Consider the following 12,480-nt stretch of genomic DNA (forward strand, 5'->3'; position numbering starts at 1 on the left):
CGCTCCAGTGCACCGAGGACAAGACCGCTCCACCGACCATGCCGCCACGGTGACAAGCTGCAGGGCTCAGACATGTCGCCTCTACCAAAGAACGCCATGTAGCAAATACATGTACCGCCCCTGTGCCTCCCTTCGACTATAAAAGGGAGTGGTCAGGGCCGCTTCTAGGCATCAGACACACGTGTAAGCAACGCACAACGCTCTGTAACGCACGCACACCCTCACTGCAAGAGATCAACATCTCAAGCAACCCACGCCACTCCTCATAGAGACCTAGGGCTAGCTCCCTCTCTCGCCCAGCTTGTAAACCCCTACTATAAGCACCTCGGTGCAAGGAATACAAGATCGCTCTCTCAGACTGGACGTAGGGCACCTATTGCCTGAGCCAGTATAAACATTGTGTCTCTTTGCATCACCATCCAGGATTAGGGACACGCAGTACATTTTCACTCGTTGGTTGAGGACCCATCGGTCCAAAACACCGACACCTGGTGATCTCATCGACGACGCGCTAAGGCAAGCGCCCACACCACAGGTTCCCGATGTCGAAGACAATGAATGATCTACATCCTGCAGCCCTTGGGGTGCTGCATTCCTTCTGCTCCATCGTTATCATCTTCCCAGTGTTTAGTCTTATGGCTGGTGAACATCATGTGTGCTTTAGTAGCAGGTTCATGCTCCCCAAACTTGTTGTGTCTGGGTGCATTCTTCTGATAGTCGTAAACCTTAATTCATGGGATGTTTTCATTTGGTACTTTTATCATTTGCTCTCTTATGTCTCTGTCTGGATAAATGCCTTTAAGCACTGCCGTATTCCCAACCAGATGCTCCTAGTGAAATCAGAGATCGCTCCCACACATTCATTTATCAATGAGTACACATAATTGACACATCTTATGTTGGAATATTCGTGCCATCAATGCATCTGAGAAGTGGGATGTGGTTAGGGACAAAATTTGAAGAATGTTCTTGTTCTGTCATGTGCCTTCAAGAGACTAAACATGAGCACTTTGATATATATTATGTCAGACAATTTGCTCCTTGTCGTTTTGATAAGTTTGATTATATTTCGTAAGTTGGTGCTTTGGGTGGCATCCTTGTAGTCTGGAATAGTGCAGTTTTCCTAGGAACAGTCACTGATAAGCGACAGTTTTGCATTGTAAGTACAATCAAGCCCTAAAGTGGATTTGGCGTTGATGACCACCAAATTAGAGGACTAATGAGATTTATCGAGATGACAAGCAGAGAATTGGGAAATGAGGATGATGTACAGGTTGTTGGTGTCCTAGTTACTAATGATGGCCGTGCTGGACTCAAGAAGGTTTAAAATTCATTTATACTTTGAATTTGAGTTTAGGAAATGCCGTACTATTAAGAGGAATTTTAGGATAGTTGGTCAACTGTTGAACCAGATGCTCAATTCTATCTTATTTACATCTTCACACCCAGCCAAAATAGCCAGCCAAAAATCATATCAATTCTATCTTGAGCTTGCCAACTTGTGTGGTAGCCAAGGGAGGTCTGTACCTCACTCTCTCTCAACTAATGAATCACCCCTCACTTCAAGAGTTCACTCTCTTGATTTGAGAACGAGGGTAAGGCTAGCCTTTGTGGTGAGCCCAAGCCTTTGTGGCTTCCTCAACAACATGGACCTAGGCAAGCCTCTTGTGGCGAGCTGAACCACGGGATAAATCACTTGTCTCGCGTGCTTTTGCTGCTGTGCTTGCTGGTTCAGCCCTTGCTAGGGTTTGAGTTGTTGATCCACCTTCGTGTGGTGATTTTGTGGTATCCAGTCTTCGAGCTAGATCTGGTCTTGATATTATAGGGTTGAGATACTGAGAAGGAGTGGACTTCACTAGTGAAATTGCATTTCATTCTGAGCAAATTTTAGAGAGCAGCAGTGTCGCCCTCCAAGAGCGTCAGTGCCGCCCTGTGATCTGATAAGATTTTGAGTTGATTTTTTACAGGTCTATTCACCCCCCCTCTAGACCTCCTTTAACCTCCAAAGGATCCTACAAGTGGTATCAGAGCTAGGATACTTCGTATACGCTTTACCGTATGAAGTATGGAGAGCGAAGGAGGATCAAGATGACCTTGTGAGTCTAGGGGAGCTGCTGCTCATATTGATGATGATGATTATGGAAGTAGCAATGAGCTATCACTTGCATCAGCAAGTGGTGGTACACCTACTCCCCAAGATAATAACTCAACCGATGCCGAGAGAAGAAGAGCAAGAAAGGAAATAAGAGAAGCCAAAATGGCAAGAAGAGAAGAAAGGGAAAAGAAGAAGAAAGAAGAGCTACTTGAAGACAAGAAAATGAGAAAAGAGCAGCCAAGAATCATAAGAGAAGAAAGGGCAAAGAGAAGAGAAGCAAGAGCTAAGAAGCAAGAGAAGAAAGATGAGCATGATGCATCATCTAGTGAGCTTTCTAGCAGCTCAGAAGATGGTGATGATGATGTGTCATACCATACCTCCAAGAGCAGCAAGAAAGAGAAGAGTAAGGACAAGAAGAAGGATAGCAAGGAAAAGGTCAGCACCAACAAGAAGAAATATGCAGCCATATCCTTTAACTATTCTTATTTGTCTAATGCTCATAAGAAATATCACATCAATGTGCCCACGGGGAAGTTGCCTCATTTCGATGGGACCAACTTTGCCAAGTGGAAGCACTTGATGAATGCTTATCTTGAAGGTATTCATCCATGTCTTTGGGAGATAGTGGCAAATGGACTTCAAACACCCAAAGATCCCGAAGCACCTACAAATGAAGAGCTTATGGCCATCCAACTCAATAGTCAAGCCACAAGTATTATTCTTAGTGCCTTGGATGGAAATGAGTACAACCGTGTGATGAATGTAAATGTGACAAAACAGATTTGGGATACATTGATCATTGCACATGAAGGTGTTGACAATGTGAGAAAAGCCAAAATTGATTTGTTGATGGCAAAGCTCAATAGGTTTGTGATAAATGATGATGAAGGGGCACAAGAGATGTTTGATAGATTGATGGTGTTGGTTCAAAAGATTAAAGGCTTTGGATGTGATGAGCTTGATGACCACAAGGTAGTGAAAGTTATGTTGGAGGCTTATTCTCCAAGAAATGAGACCGTGGTCACTTTAATTAGGGACAAGAAGAGATTTGAGTACTTCACTCCCAATGATGTACTTGGAAGGTTGCTTACATTTGATATGCAAAGGGAGGAAGCCGGTGAGAGGAGAAAGCTTGGTGAGTTGCAAGCCAAGCTTGATGGCATGAAGATCAAGGAGATTGCTCTCAAGGCAAACAAATTAAGCAAGCAAAACACATCAAGCAAGCAAAAGGGCAGCAAGCAATCATCCACAAGGCAGCCCAAAGAAGTGAAGCAAATCCCACAAGAAGATGAAGATAATTCATCCTCTAGTGAAGATGAAGATGATGGGGCTGATTACAAAAGAATTGATGACATGGCCTTATTCATGAAGGACTATCACAAGGGGCTGAAAAAGAATGGGTACAAGATTGTGCAAAGGAGGTTCCCAAAGAAGAAGAAGAGACTTTGTTATAATTGTGGCAGCACCGAACACTTTGTTGCTAAGTGCCCATATGAGAAGAAGGATAACAAGTACAAAAAGGACAAGAATGATGACAAGCATGAGAGCAAGAGGAGATACAAGAAAATGGGAGAAGCACACATTGGGCATGAGTGGGACTAAACAAAGGAGTCAAGTGATGAGGATGTGAAGGTTGCAACCGTGGCTATTCAAAAGCCATCCTCTACACCAAGGCTCTTCAACAACATGTCCGATGATGATGACTCCCCTCACATTTGTCTTATGGCAAAGGGTGAGAAGGTAAAATCAAAATCAAAACCAACTCCTCCTCCTAGTGACATTTCTAGTAGTGAACTTAGTAAAAGCTCAAGTGAAGATGAATCTAGAAATGTAAAAGAGTATGCAAAATTGTCTAAGAAATTGGATCCTAAGACCAAACTCTTTATCACTAAAATTTTGGAGAAACTAGATAATGTCAAAGCGGAGCTAGCTGATTTGGATGACAATTTAGATGAAATGAAAAGATGTATATCAGCTGCAAGAAAGCTCTTGCATTAGAAAGAAGTAAGGTGGACTCTTTGAACAAGGCTTTGGCCGAAGAGCAAAGAGAACATGCTCTCACAAAGAAGGCAAATATTGCACTCAATGACAAGTATTGTGTCTTAGTTGAAAAGCACAACAAACTTGAGGAGCAATATAGTCTTCTTCAGGAGAGCACTCCACAACCTTCTAAAGCAAATGACATGTCTACTCCCTCTACTAGTCAAGGTTGTCGAAAATGCTATAATCTTGATTTAAATGTTTATTCTACTAACCTTGCAAATATGGAGACAATGAAAAAGGAGATTGGTAGGCTCAATGACATGCTTGAAAAGAAGTCTTTGGAAGCTAAGAAACCTGCTAGTGGCAAAGTGAATCAACCAAAAAAGCCACAATACATAGATGGAAGAAATTCTAGAATCAAGGATGGGCTTGGGCACACTCATGGAGGCAAAATCAATGGGAGAAAGGTAATAAATGGATATGAGTGTGTTTAGTTCATGAGCAAGGGTAAAGTGGGTACATACAGGCCTACACAGATGGTGGCACAAGGCCATCCCCGAGCAGCACAGCCAGCCTAGGGCGGCAGTGCCGCTGTGAAGGGCGGTAGTGCCGCCCCCCATAGAAAAGGGAAGGCCACCCCTTTCTCTTCTGCTCATGTAAAGCCCAAGCAGAAGGTTGCAGTAAAAGTGCAAGATTATCAGAAACTGAAGAAATCAATCTGGGCCACTCCAAATAGATATGCCTACCAACCAAAGGCACCAAAACAAACTTTGAATTCTAACTTTGTTTTGCAGCACAATAGCAAGGGAGAAGTGATTGCCGGAGAATCGGCCGAGGCCTCGTGGTTGTCTCTTGGCTTCGATATTTACAAGGTCTAAGCAATTTTTTCGGTTCTTGCTTAGGGTACCCCTTTTTATGGTATCCGACATTACTCTTGGTGGTTCCCACCACCTAGACGGCTTGGTGCAGCGAGGATCGTCGAGCCAAGGTTGGTGATTGTTTCCAGCTTCGATCATGGTGATTGTGAGGGGTTCTTGACCTTTCCTCGGCGGAGAGCCAAAAGGTACTCTAGTGGATTGCTCGTGGCTTGCGTGATCCTCATCTTGTGTTGATTGTGTGGCACCCTATTGAGGGTTTAGCGTGTGATGCCAATTAGCGCGTGAACCTCCAAGTGAGTGAATCGCCACAACGAGGACTAGCTTATCAGCAAGCATGTGAACCTTGGTAAAAAAATCTTATGTCATCATTGTTTGGGGATTTCTTGATTGATTGTGATTGATTGGCTCCAACATATTGTGATTGGCTCTATCCTTGACACGGCAGTATAACTATCACTTCGCCTCTCTTGTATTACATTCTTAGTGTAGCTAGGCTTTTTAGTGTAATTAGTTTTGAGAGCTAGCTTATGTCGGGTCTAGTGGTTAGTGAGGCTCTTTAGTTAGCCTTTGAGAGCTCACTAACTTAGTGTAGTGACTTAGCAAATTATGTGCTTAGTGATCATAGTCACTAAAATTGTGGTAGGTGGCTTGCTCTTTTAGTAGGCTAGCACAACACTAGCTTCGTCGTTTAATTGTCTAACATATTTGCTAAGTGTTGTTGTAGAAATTTTTAATAGGCTATTCACCCCCCCTCTAGCCATTAGGACCTTTCAAGAGGAGTGGACAGTGGAGGCCCGTGGGCACTTGGTGGGGTGGTGGTGTGAGATGGGCTGTCCGGGTGGATGGATGGAAGTATGGAACCCTAGGATAAGTAGATTATATACCTCTTTTGCAATGGCCCCACATGTCAATGCGGGTTTGGCGGGTTTGTGAATGCGGGTATGATATTTTCTTACCCATCTTTCTTTCTGTTGGGTACAAATCTGTACCTACGCCCGTGCCCGTTGGCACAAGTTGGCGCCTGTATCCGCGCCCACTAGGTCTAATGCCTGTGGGTACACAGGTTTTTAGTGTATGTTGCCATCTTTAGCAAGAGCAACAAAGGATGATACTCCGATGACGCCAGAGCTCGCGGCTTATTTACGAGAAACTAGCAAAACACGACTATTGACCTAGATGTGAAAAGTAGAATAATGTAAAAGAACATGACAATAGTAGATTGGTTTTACGTCGAGTGTATATTCTCAATCCGTCTCTTATATTTATAGGACGACTGGTCTTTCTGATACATGGTTGGATCCAGTGTCAAGTATATTCCCAAAATACTCAGGTTCTGAATCCACCTTCGGTTCGGTCTTCTGTCAATCACAAGAAAACCATCTAACCAACCTAGCTAATGAGCGAACGACTGCTAGCTTGAAATCCAACTGTCAATCCCATCAACCCCACAACTTTCCTTTTTTGAAAAAAGAACAATTTCTGCAACTTTCCTTTTTCTGGAAAGTTACATCAGTTATACTTATTACTTTTACGTATAATTTTTTGTGCAAAATTTATCACCATATTTTCTTAGAAAGTTGTAAAGTTATGCACATAACTTTTATGTACAATATTTTGTAAACCAGGACTTATCAACACAGTTTCCTAGAAATTTATTCCCGCGTCTTTTTTTTGGAAAGTTACAAAGTTATATATATAACCGATGTGCATAACTTTTTTATGTGATAACTTATCATCATAACTTTTTATTATTTTTTTTTGTAAAAAGACATTTACATATCTTCATTTTTGGAAAGTTACGAAGTTATACGCACAAATTATGCCCATAACTATATACAGAATAACTTATCATCACAATTTGTCATAATAGTCTTTTTGACTTCTCTTTTTTGGAAAAAATTATTTTCGTAACTTTTCATTTTAGAAAATTACCACAGCTTATGTGCATAACTTTTTACGTAGATAAATTATCATCATAATAACTTTTACAAATTTGCGGTCACAAGATTCAATTATATCAGAAGAAGAGAAAAAGTGAAAAAATAGAGGAAAAATGGTGAAAAAGGGAAAATATGGTGCATAGCATTATATTTTTCAGTTAATGTACAACTAGTATCATATACGATCATGTAAAATATATAGGTTTATGTAAAAAAAATTAAAAAGGCAGTAGAAAATAAAAAAAATAAAAGCAGAAAAATAAATATAGAAAGAGAGACCTACCTGCTTCACGACAGAACCGCGCTGGTGCATGGTGTGCACACGGCAAGGTCCTGCTTCGGGTTTCTGGGTCCACGCGCGAATTGGATCGAAGACGTACGGCGGCGCGGGATTGGACTCCGCACCTGACGTGGTGGCAACGAGCGTCGCTCACCAAATTGGATTCCGGCCATCTAACTCCCTTTTGTAATAAATTTGCTCCAGCCGTAACTATACGTAGGTGAAGGTTTAAGGTTCTTTCTTTTGGCGTATACGTATATATATTCCTTTCGTAACTAGGCATTCTTTTGCTTTCTTTATTCTCCGTTTAGTTTAATCACAATCTTGCCAACTACTCCGTAACTCACGTTATAGCTCCCTTCAAAGCTCCAACAGCTAGTGTAAGTAGTAATCCGTTTTTTTTTATCCCGTCCTAGAAAGAGAGTGGTGGGGTTGTACAACAGCTGATCTGGATCTGGATCTGGATGGGATTGGGAGGAGCGCATGATTGAGAGAGAAACAGTGTTCGTAAGGGCATTTGGGTCTTTTCTTATTGTTCTTAGTTGGCGTGCTGAATCGTAAAACGACTCTTATTCCGGGGCGGAGGGAGTAACCGTAAGCCTCCTCTCCATACGTCATTGATGCAGACGTGTAGGCGTGCAACACTCGGACTAGTAACATAGTACGCCCCCAACATCTACTTATGGTCGATCCACCAAGTCTGTGGCATGCTGTTGTGTTTCCTTTGCTTTGCACACTGAACCTTGGAACTGTCAATGTCAAACAATAGTCGGAAATGAATGTGAGAATATATGTCCAGCGGGAGCAGCACACACTGAGCCAGTCAGCAGGCTAGCCAGATAGATTCGTTTCCAAAATCCACATCGATCTGTTCTGACTTGTGAGGCCTGCCTGCCAATGCCGTTGTCTCCAGGACAAGCTCACTTTCAGTGTACTAATTCACTGCCGCTGCACTAGTCAGTGATACGCTTCAAGTTGTTTGTCCTGGTCCCGGTGGCCCCCCCTCCCGTCCTCCCCTCCCTCACGGAAGAATGAATCAATGAAAGCTGCCGCCTGAAGAACGAAACTGACAGAATAGAACGAAGCTGACGATGAGGCACTTTGTGGCTACACAGCACATATGCTTCCTTCCCTCTCCTGAAAGAAAAGTAAAGCAGCAGCAGCCAGGGCAGGTAGCATCAGATGCACACGAGAGGCCAAAGGCTGGCACACATTCTCCCCATCCTCCTCGATCTTTCTTCTTTCTGCGCGATAGCTAGCTTTTCTTGCAGCAGCACATTCCCTCCAGACGAAGGATGCTAGCTCATCCCCGGCCTGCAAGCCCACCTACGCACTCCAAGAATATAATCCATCCCCACCCCCGTGGCATGCATCTACTGGACTACGACTGCCGACTGCCATGTATATAAGCTAGCTAGCGCTTGGGATTAGCCTCAACAGGGATCAGGAGATCAGGTGTTAGAGCCAGCCGTACGTTGCTGCTGGTGCTCCGTGGATCCTTCTCGGCCAATGCAAATGCCCTTCTGTTGGGACCGCCGGAGCCCGGCTCATGCGCCGGAGAACCACATCGCTATCAATGGCACCGTGGTCGTGTCCTGCCACTTGGGCCTGTCGTCGCCGGGGAAGACCACCACGCTTCGACTCTTCAGCAGCACGCAGATGGATCCCAGTACGTTGTTCTTGTTCACCACCCAGCCCCCAGTACTCTTGCTTGCTTGCTTAATTGTCGTCTTGATCGAATTCCAATTCAATTAAATTGTTGATCCATCGATGACTGTCGTTGATTCAAATTCAACTGCTTGGCCATGCAATCGCAATCTGCAGACACGGGGAAGGGGAAGCTGAGCGCGGAGGCGCCGCTCAAGGGCGGCAAGAAGACCAAGGCGAAGCAGGGCGCCGTGAAGACGAGCACCATGACGTACCAGGTGACCTTCTTCGTGGACGCCGAGTTCGGCACGCCGGGCGCCGTCGTCGTCAAGAACGGGATGAGGAACGACCAGTTCTTCCTCCGCCACGTGCACCTGGACATGCCCGAGGCTGGCCGGAGCATCCACTTCGACTGCAACTCCTGGGTCTACCCCTACAAGAAGACCAACGCGGACCGCGTCTTCTTCATCAACACGGTGCGTGTCGTCAGGACCGAATCATGGACCTACTAGTACTTTTAAGCTTCCATGGCATGACAGATTGACAATGGCGAACCCAACAGAGCTACCTGCCTGACAAGACGCCCGGGGCCCTGCGTCTGCTGCGCGACGAGGAGCTGCGCAGCCTCCGTGGCAGCGGCCGCGGCGAGCGCAAGGACTGGGAGCGCGTCTACGACTACGACTACTACAACGACCTGGGCAACCCGGACAAGGAGGACCATGCCCGCCCGGTGCTTGGCGGCAGCACCTCCATGTACCCGTACCCACGCCGCTGCCGCACCGGCCGCCCTCTCTTCAAGACAGGCACATATATACAAGCTCCATTGATCTGATTTCATTTCTCCACGCATCTAAATTTGTACTGACAGTACTAGTCTTGAAACGCCTGAAGACGGCGTGACGGAGACGCGCAAGCACATGATCAACCTCGACTTCTACATCCCGCCGGACGAGCGGTTCAGCCCGACCAAGCTGGCGGAGGTGCTCACGCTGGCGGTGCAGGCCGTGACGCACTTCGTGCTCCCGGAATCTAAGGCGCTGTTCCATGGCAATATCAACAGCTTCCGGTCGTTTGAGCAGCTCAAGGGCGATCTGTACAGAAAGCCCCAGCAGCCGGTCGTGGATGGGCAGGTGATGGACAAGCTCAAGACGTCGGTGCCGTCGCACAAGACCTACAAGCAGGTGTCCAAGATGGTCAAGGAGACGCCCGTCAACTTCCCCATCCCTCAAGTCATCGAGCGTAAGAGCTCTGCAGCTCTGCTCTGCTCTGCCTCTGACAGAGCTCTGCATCATTCATCAGAAAAATTCCCGTATCTGATGCAGATGAACCAGAGGCTTGGCGTAGCGACGAGGAATTCGCGAGGGAGATGCTGGCGGGGCTCAACCCGGTGGTGATCAAGAGGCTAGAGGTGTTCCCGCCGGTGAGCAGAGGAGGCAAGGAGAGCTCCATTACCGCCGCGCATATCCAGAGGCAGCTCGAACTCGAAGGACGAACGGTCCAGAAGGTCAGTCGTCAAAAAACGTGTTCCAGAGAATTCTGTCCTGTCAGTTGGATCGGAACTAGTAGTAGTGATCATTTGTATCTATTACTCCTATGCATGGTGATATTGTGCAGGCATTAGAAGAGAAGAGGCTGTATATTCTTGACCACCATGACTACCTGATGCCGTACCTGCGGCGCATCAACACGCAACAAGGGGTGTGCGTCTACGCGTCGCGCACGCTGCTCTTCCTCAAGGACGACGGCACCCTCAAGCCTCTCGTCATAGAGCTCAGCCTGCCCAGTGACGGCGCCGGCGACGGCGAGATCAGCAGGGTCTTCCTCCCTGCGAGCCAAGGCGCCAATGGGCATCTGTGGTGGCTTGCTAAGGCTCATGTCTCCGTCAATGATTCAGGCTACCATCAGCTCATCAGCCACTGGTGAGTGAGTGAGTCAGCATGCATCAGTACCATGTCATCTGTTTCATGTGGTCAATGCAGTGCATGATTCGGACGTTCTTGATGCATGCATCCATATATGAGTATATGACCATGCTTGCATATCCATGGCGACACCACATGTACAGGCTGTTCACGCACGCGACGGTGGAGCCGTTCATCATCGCCACCAAGAGGCAGCTGAGCGCCATGCACCCCATCCACAAGCTGCTGGAGCCACATTTCAAGGACAACATGCAGATCAACACGCTGGCCAGGAGCATCCTGCTCAGCGCAGGAGGCATCCTGGAGAGGACCATGTTCCCGGGGAAGTACGCCATGGAGATGTCCTCGGCAATCTACTCCGAGTGGAGGTTCACCGACCAGTCCCTGCCCAACGAGCTCGTCAAGAGGGGGATGGCGTCCAAGGATCCCCGGACCACCGATCTGCACCTGCACGTGGAGGACTACCCGTACGCGGTGGACGGCATGGACGTGTGGCGCGCCATCGACGGCTGGGTGCGGAGCTACTGCGCCCACTTCTACCACTCCGATGCCGCGGTGGCCACCGACGCCGAGCTGCAGGCGTGGTGGCACGACGTGCGCACCGTAGGCCACGGTGACCGCCAGCTCGACCCGGCGTGCTGGCTGGAGCTCGACACCGTGGCCAACCTCGCCGAGTCGCTGTCCACGCTCATCTGGATCGCCTCCGCGCTGCACGCCGCCGTCAACTTCGGCCAGTACGGCTACGCCGGGTTCATGCCCAACCGGCCCACCCGGTGCCGCCGGTTCGTGCCGCTGCCGGGCTCCCCGGAGATGGCGCAGCTGCAGGCCGACCCGGACAGGTTCTTCCTCGACACGGTGCCCGACCGCTTCACCACCACGCTCGGGCTCACGCTCATCGAGGTGCTCTCCACCCACACCTCCGACGAGCTCTACCTGGGCCAGCGCGCCACCGCGGGGTGGACGGACGACGGCGAGGTGCTTCAGCTGCTCGACAGGTTCCGGGACGAGCTCCGCCGGGTGGAGAAGCGGGTCACGGAGAGGAATGGGGACTTGCGGCTCAAGAACCGGAAGGGACCCGCCAAGGTGCCGTACACGCTGCTGTTCCCGGACGTTGGCAACGTCGGCGGCAAGGAGAAGGGGATCACCGGCAAAGGGATACCCAACAGCGTCTCCATATGACATGACATGACATTCGGACTACACGTACATATATGCATGTATATACGTGAGTTTCTCTTTCTTTTGGTCGTCGGTGGTTTTATTTTATCATCATTTTGTTGGAGAGGATTTGATTAAGGTTGTCGGTTTGGTTGTGAGCGTATTATTCATCATTGTCCTAACTATATATATTACTGCGATGATCGGTTTGGAAGTTAATCTATTGAATGGGTGTAATATTTTTTTTATTCGAGAGAAAAAGTAATACTTTTTTTTTAAATCCATTACCGTCTTTCATGAATAAGTGGAGGAGAACTGCGTGTTTGGTAGAGGTCCGGCTCCCACCAAACAACTCCTGATATAGCTTCTATGATGAAACGGTTTTTCTAGCTCTAGCTTTACTAGTTGAAAAAAATGTACTGTAAAACAACTTCTCCTGGTAGTTGTTAAAAAAGATCAAATGTCTATAATGCTCTCTTTTTTTCCTTTCCTTCTCTCTCCATTTCTTCTCATACGTGGAATCGGATGGACACCTTCTCTTCTCTTTCTTCTTTCGTCTTTCCACGCCAATCCGTCG

At 47.2% G+C, this 12,480-nt stretch overlaps 1 protein-coding gene across 1 annotated transcript; it reads left to right on the forward strand.

The window, feature by feature from the left end:
* Positions 1–8,292: 8,292 nt before the first annotated feature.
* On the forward strand, positions 8,293–12,126 carry LOC136508214 (linoleate 9S-lipoxygenase 6-like). Its single transcript, XM_066502855.1, has 7 exons — positions 8,293–8,845; positions 9,001–9,299; positions 9,386–9,626; positions 9,715–10,062; positions 10,146–10,327; positions 10,438–10,742; positions 10,889–12,126. Exons 1-7 carry the CDS (start codon positions 8,686–8,688, stop codon positions 11,922–11,924), a joined length of 2,571 nt encoding a protein of 856 aa, XP_066358952.1. The 5' UTR covers positions 8,293–8,685; the 3' UTR covers positions 11,925–12,126.
* Positions 12,127–12,480: the final 354 nt, after the last annotated feature.

Source organism: Miscanthus floridulus, chromosome 15, assembly GCF_019320115.1.
Source record: "Miscanthus floridulus cultivar M001 chromosome 15, ASM1932011v1, whole genome shotgun sequence".
In the NCBI taxonomy this organism is placed as follows: domain Eukaryota; kingdom Viridiplantae; phylum Streptophyta; class Magnoliopsida; order Poales; family Poaceae; genus Miscanthus; species Miscanthus floridulus.

Coding starts and splice junctions, on each gene's coding strand:
- LOC136508214 (XM_066502855.1), top strand. CDS start 8,686: ATGCAAATGCCCTTCTGTTGGGACCGCCGGAGCCCGGCTCATGCGCCG. Junction 10,063..10,145: donor CATCCCTCAAGTCATCGAGC/GTAAGAGCTCTG, acceptor TATCTGATGCAG/ATGAACCAGAGGCTTGGCGT. Junction 10,328..10,437: donor AAGGACGAACGGTCCAGAAG/GTCAGTCGTCAA, acceptor GATATTGTGCAG/GCATTAGAAGAGAAGAGGCT.